General features: G+C 45.6%; 2 protein-coding genes across 5 annotated transcripts in view; one reads left to right on the plus strand and one right to left on the minus strand.

Annotated features, from left to right (window-relative positions):
* Positions 1-1,537: 1,537 nt before the first annotated feature.
* Positions 1,538-14,010, minus strand: GABRD (gamma-aminobutyric acid type A receptor delta subunit). 4 transcript variants are annotated; one of them, XM_018079431.2, is made up of 9 exons: positions 13,481-14,010; positions 7,013-7,125; positions 6,386-6,453; positions 5,842-6,062; positions 5,347-5,429; positions 4,547-4,684; positions 3,490-3,642; positions 2,698-2,909; positions 1,538-2,468 (listed from the first exon to the last, which is right to left on the minus strand). In XM_018079431.2, exons 1-9 carry the CDS (start codon positions 13,546-13,548, stop codon positions 2,169-2,171), a joined length of 1,356 nt encoding a protein of 451 aa, XP_017934920.1. In that variant the 5' UTR covers positions 13,549-14,010; the 3' UTR covers positions 1,538-2,168. The 4 variants fall into 4 exon arrangements, with proteins under 4 accessions (XP_017934920.1, XP_008926928.2, XP_017934921.1 ...); XM_008928680.3 differs by having other exon boundaries at positions 3,490-3,645; XM_018079433.2 differs by having other exon boundaries at positions 2,307-2,425; positions 3,490-3,645.
* The window catches only part of CFAP74 (cilia and flagella associated protein 74), a 43,859-nt gene continuing 37,015 nt past the window's right edge, over positions 8,156-14,999 (plus strand). The window contains exons 1-3 of the mRNA XM_018079429.2: positions 8,156-8,326; positions 8,409-8,469; positions 8,572-8,649. The gene's annotated coding sequence lies outside the window, so the exon portion shown is untranslated. The remainder of the gene's footprint in view (positions 8,327-8,408; positions 8,470-8,571; positions 8,650-14,999) is intronic.

Genomic DNA, 14,999 nt, shown 5'->3' on the forward strand with positions numbered 1-14,999 from the left:
ACAGTGAGAATGATTCAGAGGAGAGCAGGAGAGGTTGAATTTCTTGGGGGAGAAAGTGATTATGACCAAAAATGCACTTAGGGAAAAAAAATAGTGTATTTCTGTAATGTAGCATTGCATCAACATCAGGAACAAACAGCAAGAAAAATAAATTAGAAAGAGGAGAAGCAGGAGGAGGAAAAAGAAGCCTGATTACCTGATTATTGAAGGAGATGCAGATTTCCATTAGTGTTCTGGATAAGGTGGAAGTTGAGGGATACTTTGCTTTAATTCAGTGTGTGAGTCTCAGAAACTGTGGCAAATACCACCACGGAAGCACCAGTTGGATGCACTTACCCATTTGGAGGATGAGAGTTTCTGCCTCTCCTGAAGGGTTTGTCTTCTGTAAAACTCAAAGAAATCAGCATCATTAAAGCAATTTTGGAGGTGATGCAGTGCAAGGTCCTAACTGGGGTTCCCCAGCAAGTCAGTGGTGAGCTCCTGGAGCAGAACCCGGGTGTCTCAGTCCAGGCTTGGCTTGGGGAGGACTCTGTGGAACAGTTACAGCTTGATGGCAGTTTGGGCTTTCCAGCACACTGTTGGCTGACAGCTTTTCCATGATAACAGAAACTAAAGGTGGAGGTGAACCTAAACCTGACTTACAGTGGAGCATATTTGCTGTTACAGCTCAGTTCAAGGTCATTAGTTTTTCTTCAAAGCATTCTCTTACTTCACTGATACTGAACAAATCTCACTCTCCCTTCCATCGCAGATTTCAGCCCCTTGCTTTGCCTCCTTCTTTCCCTCTCTCTCTCATTTCATATTTGCTTTTGTGTCAGTCTCTGTATTTAAAAACAACCTCTCACTTTCAAGGCAACAAAATCTTCAAAATAAATTTCCCTTTTGTAGCGTCTCACATTGGCTTCCTACACGAACAATGTTTCAGTGGGTTTAATCCATATTCCAATATATTTACCGTGGAGATTTTAGGGATTAGTTGTGAAGCTTGTTTGTTGTGAATACTGTGTTCATTTGCTGAGTTCACTGGAATTATTTACAGAACAAAGTGCTATTTTGCATAAGTTGGGCAAGATGATCTAGTCCTGACTTAAGGAGTGTGTATGAGGACCTGCAGATTTCCCTGCTGAATAAGGGAAGAGCCCTAATGGATCAGGTCAGCCTGGAACAAAAATGGCAAAAATATCCAAAGCAACTGAGTAACTTGAAGCCAGTTATGAATTCTTTTTTGTACTTCATTCAGCTATTTAGGGACGGATTCAAAAAGGATATTTTCAGAGGCACACATGGTAGAATCTCACTGACAATCAACAGAACAAATTCTAAAGTCCTTCCTGAAAATGGAGTCAGAGTTTCTTCCTTATGAAGCACCTTTAAATTTTTTCCCAATCCAACATAGGAAGCCTGAGCTTTCCCTCTGTTTCTAAAGCATTTTTATATGTTTGGGGCCTATTAAACTAATAAACATTTCTGTGTTTAAGTGTTTAAACTTTCATTAGCTTAGATCTGAAATGTAATGCAGTCATTATTAACAATTCAGTAGAATTTGATGTAGTATATTTTATTTCATGCTGTGACTAAGAGCACTGAATTTTTTCAATATTTTATCCAAGACAAATAATATTTTAAGAAAAACCTCCACTCCCCTCTATTCCTTTTTACTTTGTTCATGAGATTTTTCTGATTAAAAACTCCAACTTTCCCACTACTGTTAAACCCAGACCATCCCACAGAAGGCCAGATGCAGAAAATCACTCGTGCACAAGTGAGGAGTTAACTCTTTCATTACAAAAAAGGTAATTATCTGAGTGTGAAAAGCCAAATCTTCATTACTGATCAACCCTTAAGGGGGAGGAAAACCGTGGTCATTTAAGAGTTAAACTTTTGCTACAAATATGTACATATGAAAAATCGTCTCATGGTGTTAGAGGAAGGAAGGAGCTGGGATGGTCTGGCACAGCACTGTTCTTACTGTATCAAATCAGAACAGCAATAAATTGCTGCCTTTTCTGGGAATTCATAGCAGGGCTTTCTCGACTTTAGAAGTGTCTTGAGCTCGTTGGAAAATATTTTGAGAAGAAGTGGCTCGATTCAGTCTCAGCAAGGGCTCTTTAATCCGTGGGTGTTGTTGAGTTTGTAGCTCTGGCCACGAACATCCCTTTTTTGGGTTTTTACATGGTGTAAGCCACCCAGTAGATGACATTGACTGCTGCAAAGGCTGCTGGGAACACGGCTCGGGCGTAAATGTCGATGGTGTCGGCGTCGATGGGCTTGAACAGGGACTTCAGGCCAGTCTTTTTATCCAGTTTCAGCCCTGGCTGCTGCTTGGTCTCTCCAGTTTCTATTTCTATTGTGCCATACGAGCCGGGCAGGCTCCTGGGAATTCGGTGCTGCCTGTTGGAAATGGCCAGTTCCTGGTTCACACCAGCTATGGAAAGGGAAAACAGAACAATGGCATTCTTCACGTTGATCTGCAAGGGAAAGAGGAGAATAATGGAGTTTCTGCCTCTCCTGAAGGGGTTTTTTTTCTGTAAAATTCGAAGGCATAGGTAAGAAATCAGCATCATCACAGGAATTTCGCAGAGCATGCAGTGAAAGGCCTCAGGAACTGGGATTCCCTGAGGAACACAGGGGGCAGTGCCAGGCCATGCTGCAGGGGCACTGCTGTGCCAAAGTCACTCCCACACCACACTCACTGACCTCTGCACTCTGCCTCCTCGCCTTGATCTTGTTCTTCTGCTTCTTCATGTAGTCGGCGTTGAAGTGGGCGAAGGCGTATTCCACCAGCGCGGCGAACACGAACACGTAGCAGATCCAGAAGTAAACGTCCAGGGCCTTGATGGCAGAGGCTCGAGGGAGGGAGGAGCGGGCACTGACCATCAGCGTGGTCATGGTGAGGACAGTGGTTATTCCTGCAGGGAGCAGGAGAGGAAAGGGATTTACTGATGTATTATACATGGAGACTTTTACTAATCTGAAGCGGAGGATATTTTCACAGTACAAATACTGTGGCTCCTGATTTTCAAAGCAGAGAGGCTTGTAAAAAACCTGCATTTGTATAAGGCAGCTTTGAACAAATTATCCTTGGTTTTGTTCTAGATCAGGACAAACCAAACCCAAAGACTTAACCCTCAAACACTTTTGAGTCTGGACTGGCAACCCTTACTCAGACAAACAGATCCACAAGCACCGGGAATATTTTTTTGCCACTGTCCCAGTTCCTTCAAATGAATTCTTTCATAGATCTGCCTCACAGTCATTACTGCTTTTAACCCTCTTTAGGGGGTTATTTACTGTTCTTTCCTGAGGCAGCTGCTCTGATAGCATGACAGAAATTAAAACAGGAGGGAAGCCTTCTAAAGGACCATCTCTTCTGCAAAAGTAAACAGAGTGGTCATAAATGCACCTTCATGTAAAATAAGGATTATCAGAGAGCAGAATTCCAACCTGAGCATTGCCTTCCCTTCCAGTCCCCCGAGGCCCCTGCCCTACCTAAGGACACCCTGGCAGGCACAGCTGACTGGCTGATCCAGAAGGACACCCACGACATGGCCACCAGGAGGATGGAGGGGACGTAGGACTGGATGATGTAAACTCCTCGATTCCGCCGCAGGTGGAAGTGGAGACTGAGCCTGGGAAACTGCCCTGCTGGAAAAAAGAGCAGGCAGAGAAGGCTCTGGCTGCGTGAATTACAGTCAAACTGATACCCAAAATGACATTTCTCCAATGAAACAGAGCTGTGACAGCTTTTGGACAGGGATCACAGAACGCTTTCCTGAATGGTGTTCGATCAGTCCCCATAAACCCTGCACGAGGTGCTGCAGCTTCATCAGCTAAGAATAGGTCAAATGATCTGTCTCAGGTCATATCAATGCCAGATCTGAAAATAAAATCATGAGTCTTCTCAAATAACAGTATTGCTTCAAAATGTGTACTGTCTTATCATCTGCTGTAGAAAGTCCTCCAGATACTAAATTTAGATTTTTTAAAAGGCCAAGTTAATTTCAAACTCAAAAAAGAGCTTAGAGGAGATGTGCAGCATAAATGAGAATCTGAATACATGAAAGAGGATGAAAAATCAGCAGGAAAGAAATGACTCCAATCTTGTACAAACATTGCAATAAGCCCAGTGATAGACATACACACCACTGACTTCTACTGGGTAGAATTAGACTGAGCTGACTGTACGTCATAAGCTTCATAACATCAGGGCTAATGGAAATTTTTCTTGATCTGAAGTCGCAAATTAGGTCAAGAAAATATGAGCTACACCTCAAGTGTTCTTTATCAAGTGCTGTCTGGCTACTCCACACAGTGTTTTGTCAGGCAGAGAGAGCTGAAGGACATAACATGCTACAGTAGCTACCTGGAGGCTCAGCAAAGGATGGCACTTTTCATGAGTGTAAGCTGAAGAAAACTCTTATCAGACACCTGACAGGTTCTTAAATTAGTTACCTAAGAAGAAGGATTTTCTGTTATAGATACAGGAGGCTTCCCTGTGCTGGAAAAAGTCAGATACTGTCCCTGAGCTGAGGAGAGATTCTGTTACCAGATTTGAAGTTCATAATTTCTGTTGTGAACTGGTAGTTGGTGATGGTGAACTGGGCGAGCTGCAGCTTGTCCAGCCCGTGGATCTCCTCCTGGTTCTCTGACCAGTGGTACACGATGTCCTCCGAGGAGTAGCCATCTGCCAAAAGAAAGCTGAATAAACAACAAGTTCGAGGCAGAAATTAAGAGCTCAGAGGACTCACAGCGGAAGTTCTCTAACTCCTGCTATGCTGAATTCCATCAGACCCATTGCTGGGATTCAACCTGGATTATTCTGCCTGGGAGAGTTGCAGGACACCAGGGACATGACAGAGGGGGGATGTGTGTGAGGGGATTTTTGTGAGATGCAATCAATCTTTGCTAGTTTTGCTGTTAGTGGACAACTTGCTCCTAGAGCATTCATTTGTTTAAAGAGGCTGTTAGGTTCACTGAAATCATAGCACATCAAATTTTGCCTGTGGGCTTCTCTGCTTGTTCTCCCTGGATTTGATGCAAAGCTCAGTAATGCCAGTGACTGTCACAACTGCACGAGGTTTCACATCAAGCTCAGAGTTCAGACATTTGTAACAGGAGTGTTCATTGTTCATCATCACTACATTAAATCCTAGAGTTTAGGACTGGGGCATTGAAAAGTCCATTGTGCAATGCCCAGCACAGGGAATGAAGGGATTCCTGTTTGTTCTGAATCTCAAGGCAGCCCTTACATTTCACTGCCCAAAGCAGAACCATCCCAGCTCGCTCCAGTGTCCCAGTCCCACATGCCCAGGCTTTACAGCAAACACAGGTGTACTCAGCCCTTACAGCTCTCCAAATCCAGCATGCATTCCTGCTCGTCCATGGGGTACTTGGACAGGTCCATGTCACAGGCCACTGTTGAGGTAATCCTGTTCCAGGCAACGGGAACACCAGTTAGTTGCATTCAGACAGAGCTTTTTCCTCTGAACTCAAAACACTGAATGGAAAACTAAATCAGGCTCATAGTTCCCTTGGAAAACAGTGAAATAGAAGAGAGAATAGGAAAACAGAGAGTGGAGAACAGAATCTTTGCCAAACAGCTCCGAGACACTTGGAGGGCATTCTGAACGTGGTCAGTGACTCTGCACTGCACAGTGTTGCCAAAGAGACCTTCCTGGCACTGTCACCCTTGGAAAGCAAAGGGGTCTCTGATAGGAGATTTTCTTCCATATTAAATTAACAACTATTTTATGAAACCACCCTAGGAAAACAGTGGTTACTTCACAGTCTGTTCCAGAAGTTAGCACACAATAGAGAACACTTGCTCTCTTTCTCACTCACCTGATGCTGTACAAAATGACTCCATCTGGCTGGAGCCTGATAAGTTTGTTTTCCACAGTCACATCATGGAACCAGGCAGACTTGGCATTGACTATGAAAGTATCTGGCAACCAGAGCTTGTCCACAAACCTGCTGTCTAAGCCCAGAGTCTCGTTGGTGTGGTTGTAAGACAGACGGTCGTCTCGCCAGCTCTGGTGCAAAAACACTGTCATGGTGTATTCCTGTGACAGGAGAAAGCCCAAGTAAGAAGTGATGCTGAACAAACACAATGGTAAATTCTTGGGACTTGGCCAAAAATCATTGTATTAGCCTGGAAATACATGATCTGCTTCCAGTGCAAGTAAGTATTTTTATACTCAGTCAACCAGAGAGCTGCCCAAGCATTTGAATTTCTGCTGTGCTTCCACAACAGATAAACTCAAATTATCAAAAAGTGGTTCAACATCAGTGTTACATGTAACATATTGCAAGTCTCAAAAAAGAACAGTACAACTTTTGGTTTTGAATGTTTTTTAGAGCAAAACTGAAGACTCTGATACCGTACCATGTTCACCTCTGAGATGTGGTCAATGCTGGCTACTTCGATGGCCAGAGCAACGTTAACGGGGGGACCTGGGGAAAAGGGTTGAATGGGGTCATTGACATCATCATAGGACCTACAAAAATATAAATGACCCAAGATTTCAATTCTTTCAGAGAGTTCACAAAAGTGTTTTCCATTATAAAGTACACTCTCCAAGCAAAACCTACCCTAAAGCAAGAGATTTAAATCTTTTACTGATTTCTACCTCAATTTCCAATCTCACTTCAGTGATAAAGGGCACAAGATACAATCACAGCTACTGAAAATTATGGAATCCTTTCTGGAAATCACACTACCAAGTTTAAGACAGCATGGTTTCAAGCAGTGCAGGAATCATCACCATTTAATGCAATACAAAATTCCTTCAACTTAAATGTCAGTGATTTAAGAACTGTATCAGAAGCCTGTGTTGCTGTTGTACAGTCTGTCTCCTGTCAAAACCATCCAAATTGTTGATGGTTATTTTTTCCCAGTATCCAAGTAGAAAATAATCATAACCTTTTAATCATGTAAAGGATGAAGTTCACACGAGCATCAGAGGGTAAAGGGATTGTAAGAACAGAAGAGACATTATTGTCCAAGCCTCACCTCCAATGCCAGGCCTGAAATTCCGGGCGTAGCCTTTCATTAAATCATCCAGGTTGGGCAGCCAGGAGATTTCAATGTTGGAACCAATGTAGTCTCCAATGTCACTCATAGCTCTGGGGAGAGGAAAGAAACTTGCCCACGTTTGCAAACAGAAAACCAACAGAAAATGGAAGAGTGACTTCTCTCACACCAGAGACCACATATGGTATAATCAGCTATGCTGGAAATTTACTGAGAAAATACTGTATATGGGCAGGAAAACAATTTTGGATATTTCTGTTTAAATCAAAACATACTCAGGCAAGACTATGGCCTCTTTCTGAGTTACAAGTACATACTTTTGGAAGTTTTCTCCTTTTTAAAAAAAAGTAGGAAAAACAGATTCAGAAACTTAGAGAAAACGTGAGGGAAACCAAGACACTTTGTGTGCTGCCTAAAATGCATCTGTGGCTGCTGGAATGCAGCTGTGCCAGCTCCCAGTGAACCGTGGAACAGCTGAGCTCAGGGAGGCTGGGGGACTGTCAGATGGGAGGGGAACACAGCAGGAACTGCACATCTGGAACGAGGGGAACAGGCAGCAGGGTTTGGCTGTGAGGGGCTGTGTTGCTGTGGGGTTTGTGCTCGTGCAGGGGGAGACACCACAAACACACCCTGCCCTGGCACTCACGGAACTTTGGCTGTTCATGTGACAGTGACCCACATAAAGCACATGGGTTTTCTCCCCAAAATATGCCAGCCTGGGCACTCAGCTCAGCACGGGCAGGTATTGCCAGCACGGGAGCAGAGTCTCCTGCAGTGCCCAACTCCTCCTCCCCCAGGGGACTGAGAGAAAAATCTTCGATCGCCCTGGTCAGAAAATTCTTGTCAATTATATAAGGAAGGAGTTCTGGGATTACAATGTACAAATGTGAGTTCTGAGCAGCAGAGACACTGAAAGCTTGCATTAGTGGAGCTGTCAAAGCTGTTGTGACCTTACAGCACAGGGACACTGCTCCGAGGGAAACTTCATTACTTCCCAGCAAAATGTTATATTAAATTGCGTTCATAATATTTCCTTGCCATGAGCACAGTGCTGTATGTTCATCTCAAATGACTATCCCAGGCACTTCTCAGGTTCCTCTAGCTCTTCTGAGGAAGGATCAGAGCCACGTTTTCAGCTGCATAAATTGGAATAACATAATTGATTTAGACAAGGGCTTTGAAGATTTATAACAAATGTTGACAGAAGTTCTTTATTGGGTCTCATCAACTATATCAACACTTCTTTCTATCAGACTGCTCTTCTCTATGTGCTGGTCTTTCAGTCATCCAACTGTAAGTATTTACTTAAATGAAATTATAGTTTCTTAATCCATGGCAAATTTGTTTAAAAATGTACTTAATTGTAACTTTTAAGTCTCAGCCATAGGTATGGAATGGTGTTCCTAACCAGCAAAACCTCTGAGCTCCTTTCCCAGGTAAAGAATGGTGCTTTCTGTCTTTTCCTAATGAGAGCAAATGACTCCAATACGCTTGAATTAATACATCTGCCTCTGATCTCTTTGCCTTTTCAACAGAAGATGGTGCTTTGCAACTCCTGTTGCTAAAACTGCCGCCAGTTCTGGGAAGTGTTTTGCAAACAGAGCTCGAGTCAGAAGGTGAGTGCCCCGGAGTGATCTCCCCCGTGTGCCTGCTCATCTGTTTTGACAAAGCACTTGGTGTGCAGCAGCTCCCCTGTCAGGGCTCCATTTTAGTGGCATTAAGGAGCTAAAAGGGAGTTAAAATGCTGAGAGCCGGGTTGGAAACCGTGGGCTGTAGCCTGCCATGTGTTTTAAGCAGATTACAATCTAGAGGGAGTTTTACTTAAATATCCATGACACAATTAAAATAAATCTTGTTTCTATTATTAATGAAGCCTTAGGGTCAGATCATCAGTGTAACAAATGTGCTGAAGTTAGTGGAGCTATGTGCACTTAATACCAGGGGGGCTATTAAAGTATTACAGCTGAAATAACTTTATGGCCACATTTACCACCTTGTGATAACTCCTTCCAGCCATTCCTCTGGATTCCTGGACACCACACCCAGGGCTTTAAAGTTACAGGGGGCACAGTGGGAGAGTTTCATTCATCCTTGATAAGCAGCCAGGATTATATATGGCCTAAAATATGATTCACTATTGTACCTGAAAAAGGAAGGCCAGCACAGAAAAGATGCATTGGAAGGGATTAAGTTTTCCTAGAGTAAGCAGGAGAGATGAAAAGAAAGGAAACTCCCCTGAGTTGATTCAGCAAATTCCCTTCCCCACGTAAGCTGCTGTAAAGCTTGTTTTAGTAAGAAAAGGACTTTGTGAAATTAAGGTAGTGATTTGCCAAATCCAAAGGGTAAAAGAGCTCCTCAAAAGCTTATCTGCAGTTTGCACCGGGCCAGCGTGGGGAGCTCTGGCTGAATGGCAGCAGTCATGTGGACTCCTGTCACTCTGGAAGTCATTCCCAAAGCTAAAGCTGAAGGAGATGGGTTTTCTCCCACCCTCTGGCTGTGTACACATCTCATTTCAAGCAGATATTTTGGAGAATTTATTTGTGTCTGCTCATACCTGGAATTTAAGCACTGGGAGAACTTCGACCGAGCTCGTTGTCAGCACCAGAAAACAGATTATTGCTGTTTAAATGATGAAAGTAACAGTGAGTTCTCTTGTCCATTAGATAAAGGGGAAAGGAAATCCCATAGATAAACTGGGAAAACCTATGGAGTTCTGCTTTCCCTAATAAAGCTGCTCTTGACACCGTTTAGGGAAAGCAACTCTAAGCAATGAATGTCAAATGACAGAGCAAAGAAATGCATCTCCTTCAGAGCTAAGTGCAATCAGTTCTAGAATAAGAAGTCCACATATCCCAAAATCCTCTCTATCTGAGCTGACACCTTCCCCCAGCTGCTGCAGCACCATTGCATCCCACTAGTGTGGAGGGATCTGGAGGAGAAGCCTCAATCCACTTGGGCAGCACATCTTGAAGGGGCTTGTCAGACAAGTGAAGCACTGGCCTGTCTCTGCTCCCTGCCAGAGCACTGCTTGAACACGGGTGCTGGAAGTGTATCACTGTCACCAGGAAATATCTGAGCCCCAAATCACCCCAAGCAAGAGGCAGTCTGTGGGTTCCATGAGGGCACTACAGCAGCTGAACCAGGCATGACACTGGCAGTATTATTTTTGCACAGCAGTGCCAAAGTCTCTGGGAGCAGTGCAGAAAGCTCAGCAGCATCTTTAAGTCAGCGGCCAATGAGGCACAGATTTGGGGTCACACTTGCAGGGAGGGTGCTCTGACCTTCTGACAAACACACAGAGCAGAGGGATGTGGGAAATCACTCTTTGCATCTTCTGTTTCTCCTTCGAATCTGCTAACCTGATTCTTTTGGGGACTGTGACATAGTTGTTATAGGAATCATTTATCCTGGTAGATGGAAAAAGCAGTTTGACTGAAGGACTGGGGTGGAGAACATTTCATTTTCTGTGAGGTAAACACTTGAGGGCAAATGTCCCAGGTGTCATTGCCACTGAAGAAAACTTTTTCTTGGGAAAAAGACAAGGAATATCCTACAAGGTCAGAGAACAGTCTGGCCTCTGTCAAACTCCAGGATTATCCAGAGCAGTATGTGTATCCTTCCCATCTGCCATTCCTGACTTTAAGTGAAGCTCACTGTAAATATGTTTTGTATTTTGAAATGTAATTGAAAAGGCATTAGGCTTAATTCGTGGCAACCTCTAGAACATCAAAGCCTCTCTGTGAGTTTTAAGCTACAGAAAATGGACCATTCTTTGCATATATTGACATGTTAAAGCTGCTCTGCTTCCACAAATAGAAGTAAAAGGCTTAGGGAGACACACAGCAGAAGGACAATTAACTCAAATGTATAGAAATGTCACTTAACATAGAAGAGTCTGAAATGTAAAAGATACACCTATTTTTAATAGAGAATTAAAATCTATTTCAGTAAAGGATTACAAAGTATGGACATGGACCCCCAAACTCCCATCCACGGTGCTCCTTCCCCAGGCAAACGAAGGAATAATTCCCCAAGTGTCTCTCTGCAGATGAGCTCGTGCCCTGTGGCACATTTCTTCTTGCAGCATCCACAGCATATCAAGCCCTGATAAAATAATGGAAGCCACAGTCTTTGCCTCAAAGACCTGTCAATCATATAAATTGCAAATTTCTTGCCACTAATCACTGTCTCGAGAAGACAAAAAATTACTACTTTTTTACCTGAAAAAAATGTGCTGACTTAGATTGAATTTGGCTCCTTCCCTTCAGTCAGACAGCACACATGACAGAGGAATTGCTTCAAACACAGCTAAAGCACCCTGGAAGGATATTCCCAACTGCTGTGAGAGAACAGCATTTCCCTGTGTGTGTCCCCCCTTTCCCTCCTCTGCCAAACCAGGACAGTAATTTCAGTGGTAGCTTTGCCTTTGGGAAGTCCTGTGTCCTGCCACTGCATTCCAAAATCACCAGACTGTTCTTCCTTTTTGGAATATGTTTTTCTTACACCTGGCGATCCCCAGTGCACAGAACTCACAAGCAGAGAATTCAGGGGGTTTGGCTGGCCTCTGTCATCATAACTGCAAGTCACATTGCATTTAGAAAACAAAATCAGAGCCTTAAAATGGCAGTTTTGCCCATAATTACACTGCTTTTCATAAAAGCATCTCGTACCAAAAATATTTTTACTGATGCAAGGATAAAATTTTGCTCTAGTTCCATTTAACGGATCCCAATTCCACATGTAAGCAAGGCTACTCCCCTTTCACAGGGTTAAACAATGTCCTGCCACAGCCACACTAAATCCTGAACCTGCAGAAAACTGTTGTGCCAAACAGAGCAGCTTCCCTTGACCATGGAATGTCTCACACTCTGGCACGTTTGGAAAACTACAGACTGAGCAGTTGGAATTTCAGAAGTTAGAATTTGCCTTGCCTGCCTGTCTGCCACGAGGAGATGTATTTTTAACAAACAACTCATCGCTATTGTGTAACGGGAGGAAGAAAGTCGAGTAACCAGGGAAGTAATCCAAATATAAAATAATGTATCCAACAAATTATAGGTTGCCCATATCCTGGCAGTGGCTGTGCCCGGGACCAGACCTCAAAAGACAGAGGCTGAGAAGACTCTTCTTTAAAATTCTATTTTTTTCTTCTCAAACATCACTTTTCAACCCAAAGCCTCAATGCTGGCCCAAGTGCAGAGGGAGAAACAGGATCATTGAAATCATGGGCAAGGTCTTGGTGCCCTTCGGTCATAAGCAGCATTTTTCCTGCCTTCACTGTAATACTGGATTGCTTTGGAGCACGAGGATGTCAGGATCTGACCCCGGATAACAGCCTCAAGGTCACAGGATAAATCATCATGTCAGTCCTGGCTAAGAGCAGTTGACTTGATGCTTCCTCTAAGCAAGATCCTCTTCCTTCCCAGTGAAAAAATCAGCGCTCACTGATTAATTCCAAAAAGTGTAACAGCAATGTTCTGTCTCACTCCAGTTACCACCTTGCCTCTTCCACTCCTCTGAAGGTACGAACGATGTCTGTGAAGCAGGAGCTGTAGGACCCCTTTAATGCCACAGCCCCCTCTGCTCTGGGGGGTGTGGGCATGTTTTTACATGCAGCAAGTTCTTTTTTACACCCCCTTCTATTTTCATTGCGTAATCATGGCAAGCTTTCTCCACATCCAGCCTCCAGATCTGGAGAGAATCTCTGGAGCCCGTGGCTGGTTGCCTAGCTAACACCTTCGGAGGAAATGGGGCTGAGCTGCACACATACATCCTTCTGACATACATCCTTCTTTACAATTCAGCATTTTAAGAAATGGTTGGCGTTCTCCAAACGTTTTTTTCCCCCTAAGATCTCTGACAGCCTCCTCCTGTCATCCTGAGTTCAGGAGACTTAGTGAACCCACCAGAAAGGCATGGCTGTATTTTCGGGTTTTAACGGTGCCTATGGAGGCCCCAAGCAAAGCTATTCAGCTCGTCCCCCGCTGGTTGTGCTGGCTTTATGGAAGAGGTTCGAGTTCAAACAGGCCCCTACAGAGCTGCTGGAGGGGCTGAGGCTGTGCTGGGATGTGCAGTGCCTCACAAAAAGTGATTGCCCCCAATTTAGAGTGAATACCCTCGGGAAAAGCATTCCAGGGGCATCCCGTTAAACACACAGCCCTTGATTAACCCAAGAAACTGCTGCTCACTCAGTTGGCAGAAGTGCACCCTCAGCAAGGAAATGAAGAAAGAAAAAAAAAACCCAAACAGAGGAGGCACATTAAAGAAACTCTTGAATCGAGAGCCCTTTTCTCCTGCACGCTCTCTCCAAGCAGTCCTGGCCCGGGAGTGCACAAAGCATCCCTGGGCAGGAGTGGGAGCCCCAGCCAGCCCTGGCACCACTCACCCCGACCGAGGGAACGGCTGCCCGAGGCCAGGCTGAGAAAGAACGATAAGATGTTTTCTTACCTGATACACCTGTGCTGTTGGGTGCACAGTAGAACCAAGGCAGGAAAAACCCAAGTAAGAAATTCCATTTTACTCCCATTTATTAGACAGCGGCGACCAAAACCCAGGTTCCCCGGCTCTCCTGGCAGCTCCAAAGCTCCAGTGGCGTTGCCATCCTTGCCTGCTGCGCTAAGTTGAGGCTGAGTTTAAAGCGATGGATGGTTGCTCAGCAGCAGCAGCCCCCACAATCTCCACAGTGCCCGGGAGCCATGCGGGCAGCCCGGCACGGGAGCAGGGAGCAGGGCAGCTCCGCTCCGCTCTCCTCCTCTGCTCTGCGGGTGGCTCAGTCCCGCCCGGCTCCGCTGCCCTGCTCCCGCATCCCTCCCCTGCCGCGGGCTCTTCCTCCGGCCGCCCTGCCCGCCCGCGAGCCTGCCTGCCGAAAATAACCTCCGAAAGGATGGATTAATCCCACGGAGCGGGGTGGGAGCAACTCAAAGTGCTCCGGAGCCGCTCGTGTCCTGCGCGCATGGTGCCGGGGAGGAGCAGGAGGAGCTCCGAGGGCAGGGCGGCCGGCCGGGCCGCCGGGGACCTCGGAGCCACCAATGTGCACGTCGGGCACGGCCGCCCCCGCCGCCCCCACTCGGCACAATTTCCCGGCGGCACCGGCACCGCAGCTTGCAGCCCGGCTTCCTAAGCATTCCCCCCGGAAACCGGAATGCAGCCGGGGGCGCTCAGGGAAAACCGCCGCCTCCCAAGCAGCTTTACGCGCTGTCCCGGGCCCGCGGATCCTACCGGAGGGGCACGCCCTGGCCACCAACTTCGCCTCGCCGCCATGGCTCCTCGGGCTTCTCTACACTGAGACACTGCCCTGGCGCGGCTCCATCCCGGGCTGGCACCGTCCGCCTTCCGCCGCCTGTGCCTCGCGAACTCCCGGCCCCTGCGCTGCTCCGGGGGCTCCTCGGGACCCGGGTTCGGCTGCACCTGCAGGTCAAACTCCGTTTTCTCCTCCATATTCGCTCTTTCCTTCTCTCCTCCTCCGCCTCCTCGGCTTCTTGGTGCTGTTCAATCTCGAATGACAATTTTAAAACCAACCCACAGAAGGAAACCGTGCGAAGGAGACATTTTCGAGAAATTGTATTCATAAAGCAAAAAAAAAAAAAAAAAAAAGAATGTGCAGGTACCTTAAGCAAATGAAAGGAGGCACCGGGGGTAAAGTGTGGGGTTTATCTTTTCGTCTGCTTAATTCTATATTATTATTTAGTACCAATATTTCAAGTGGCAACCAAGGGGTGGGGGTGAGGGGAAATAACAGCCCTGTGGGACCCAGGAGAACAGATACACAATGTACACACACAAATGCAATACAACAAATATCAGGTCATGTCATAAACGTGTAAGAAGGATGGGGGGGTTATTTTCATCCTGATCTTTTCCTCCTTCTGCCTATTTCCATAGCCACCCCTGCAGCAAGGGAGGAAAAGACACAAATTTAAACTCGAGGAGTTGGATTGTTGCATGAAAATTGCTTTTTTTCTTTTGA

Source organism: Manacus vitellinus, unplaced genomic scaffold (assembly GCF_001715985.3).
Source record: "Manacus vitellinus isolate BGI_N305 unplaced genomic scaffold, ASM171598v3 scaffold_46_pilon, whole genome shotgun sequence".
Taxonomy (NCBI): Eukaryota; Metazoa; Chordata; class Aves; order Passeriformes; family Pipridae; genus Manacus; species Manacus vitellinus.

Coding starts and splice junctions, on each gene's coding strand:
- GABRD (XM_008928680.3), bottom strand. CDS start 13,548: ATGGAATTTCTTACTTGGGTTTTTCCTGCCTTGGTTCTACTGTGCACC. Junction 6,454..7,012: donor TTTCAGGCCTGGCATTGGAG/GTGAGGCTTGGA, acceptor CCTTTTCCCCAG/GTCCCCCCGTTAACGTTGCT. Junction 3,646..4,546: donor AATTATGAACTTCAAATCTG/GTAACAGAATCT, acceptor TCTTTTTTCCAG/CAGGGCAGTTTCCCAGGCTC.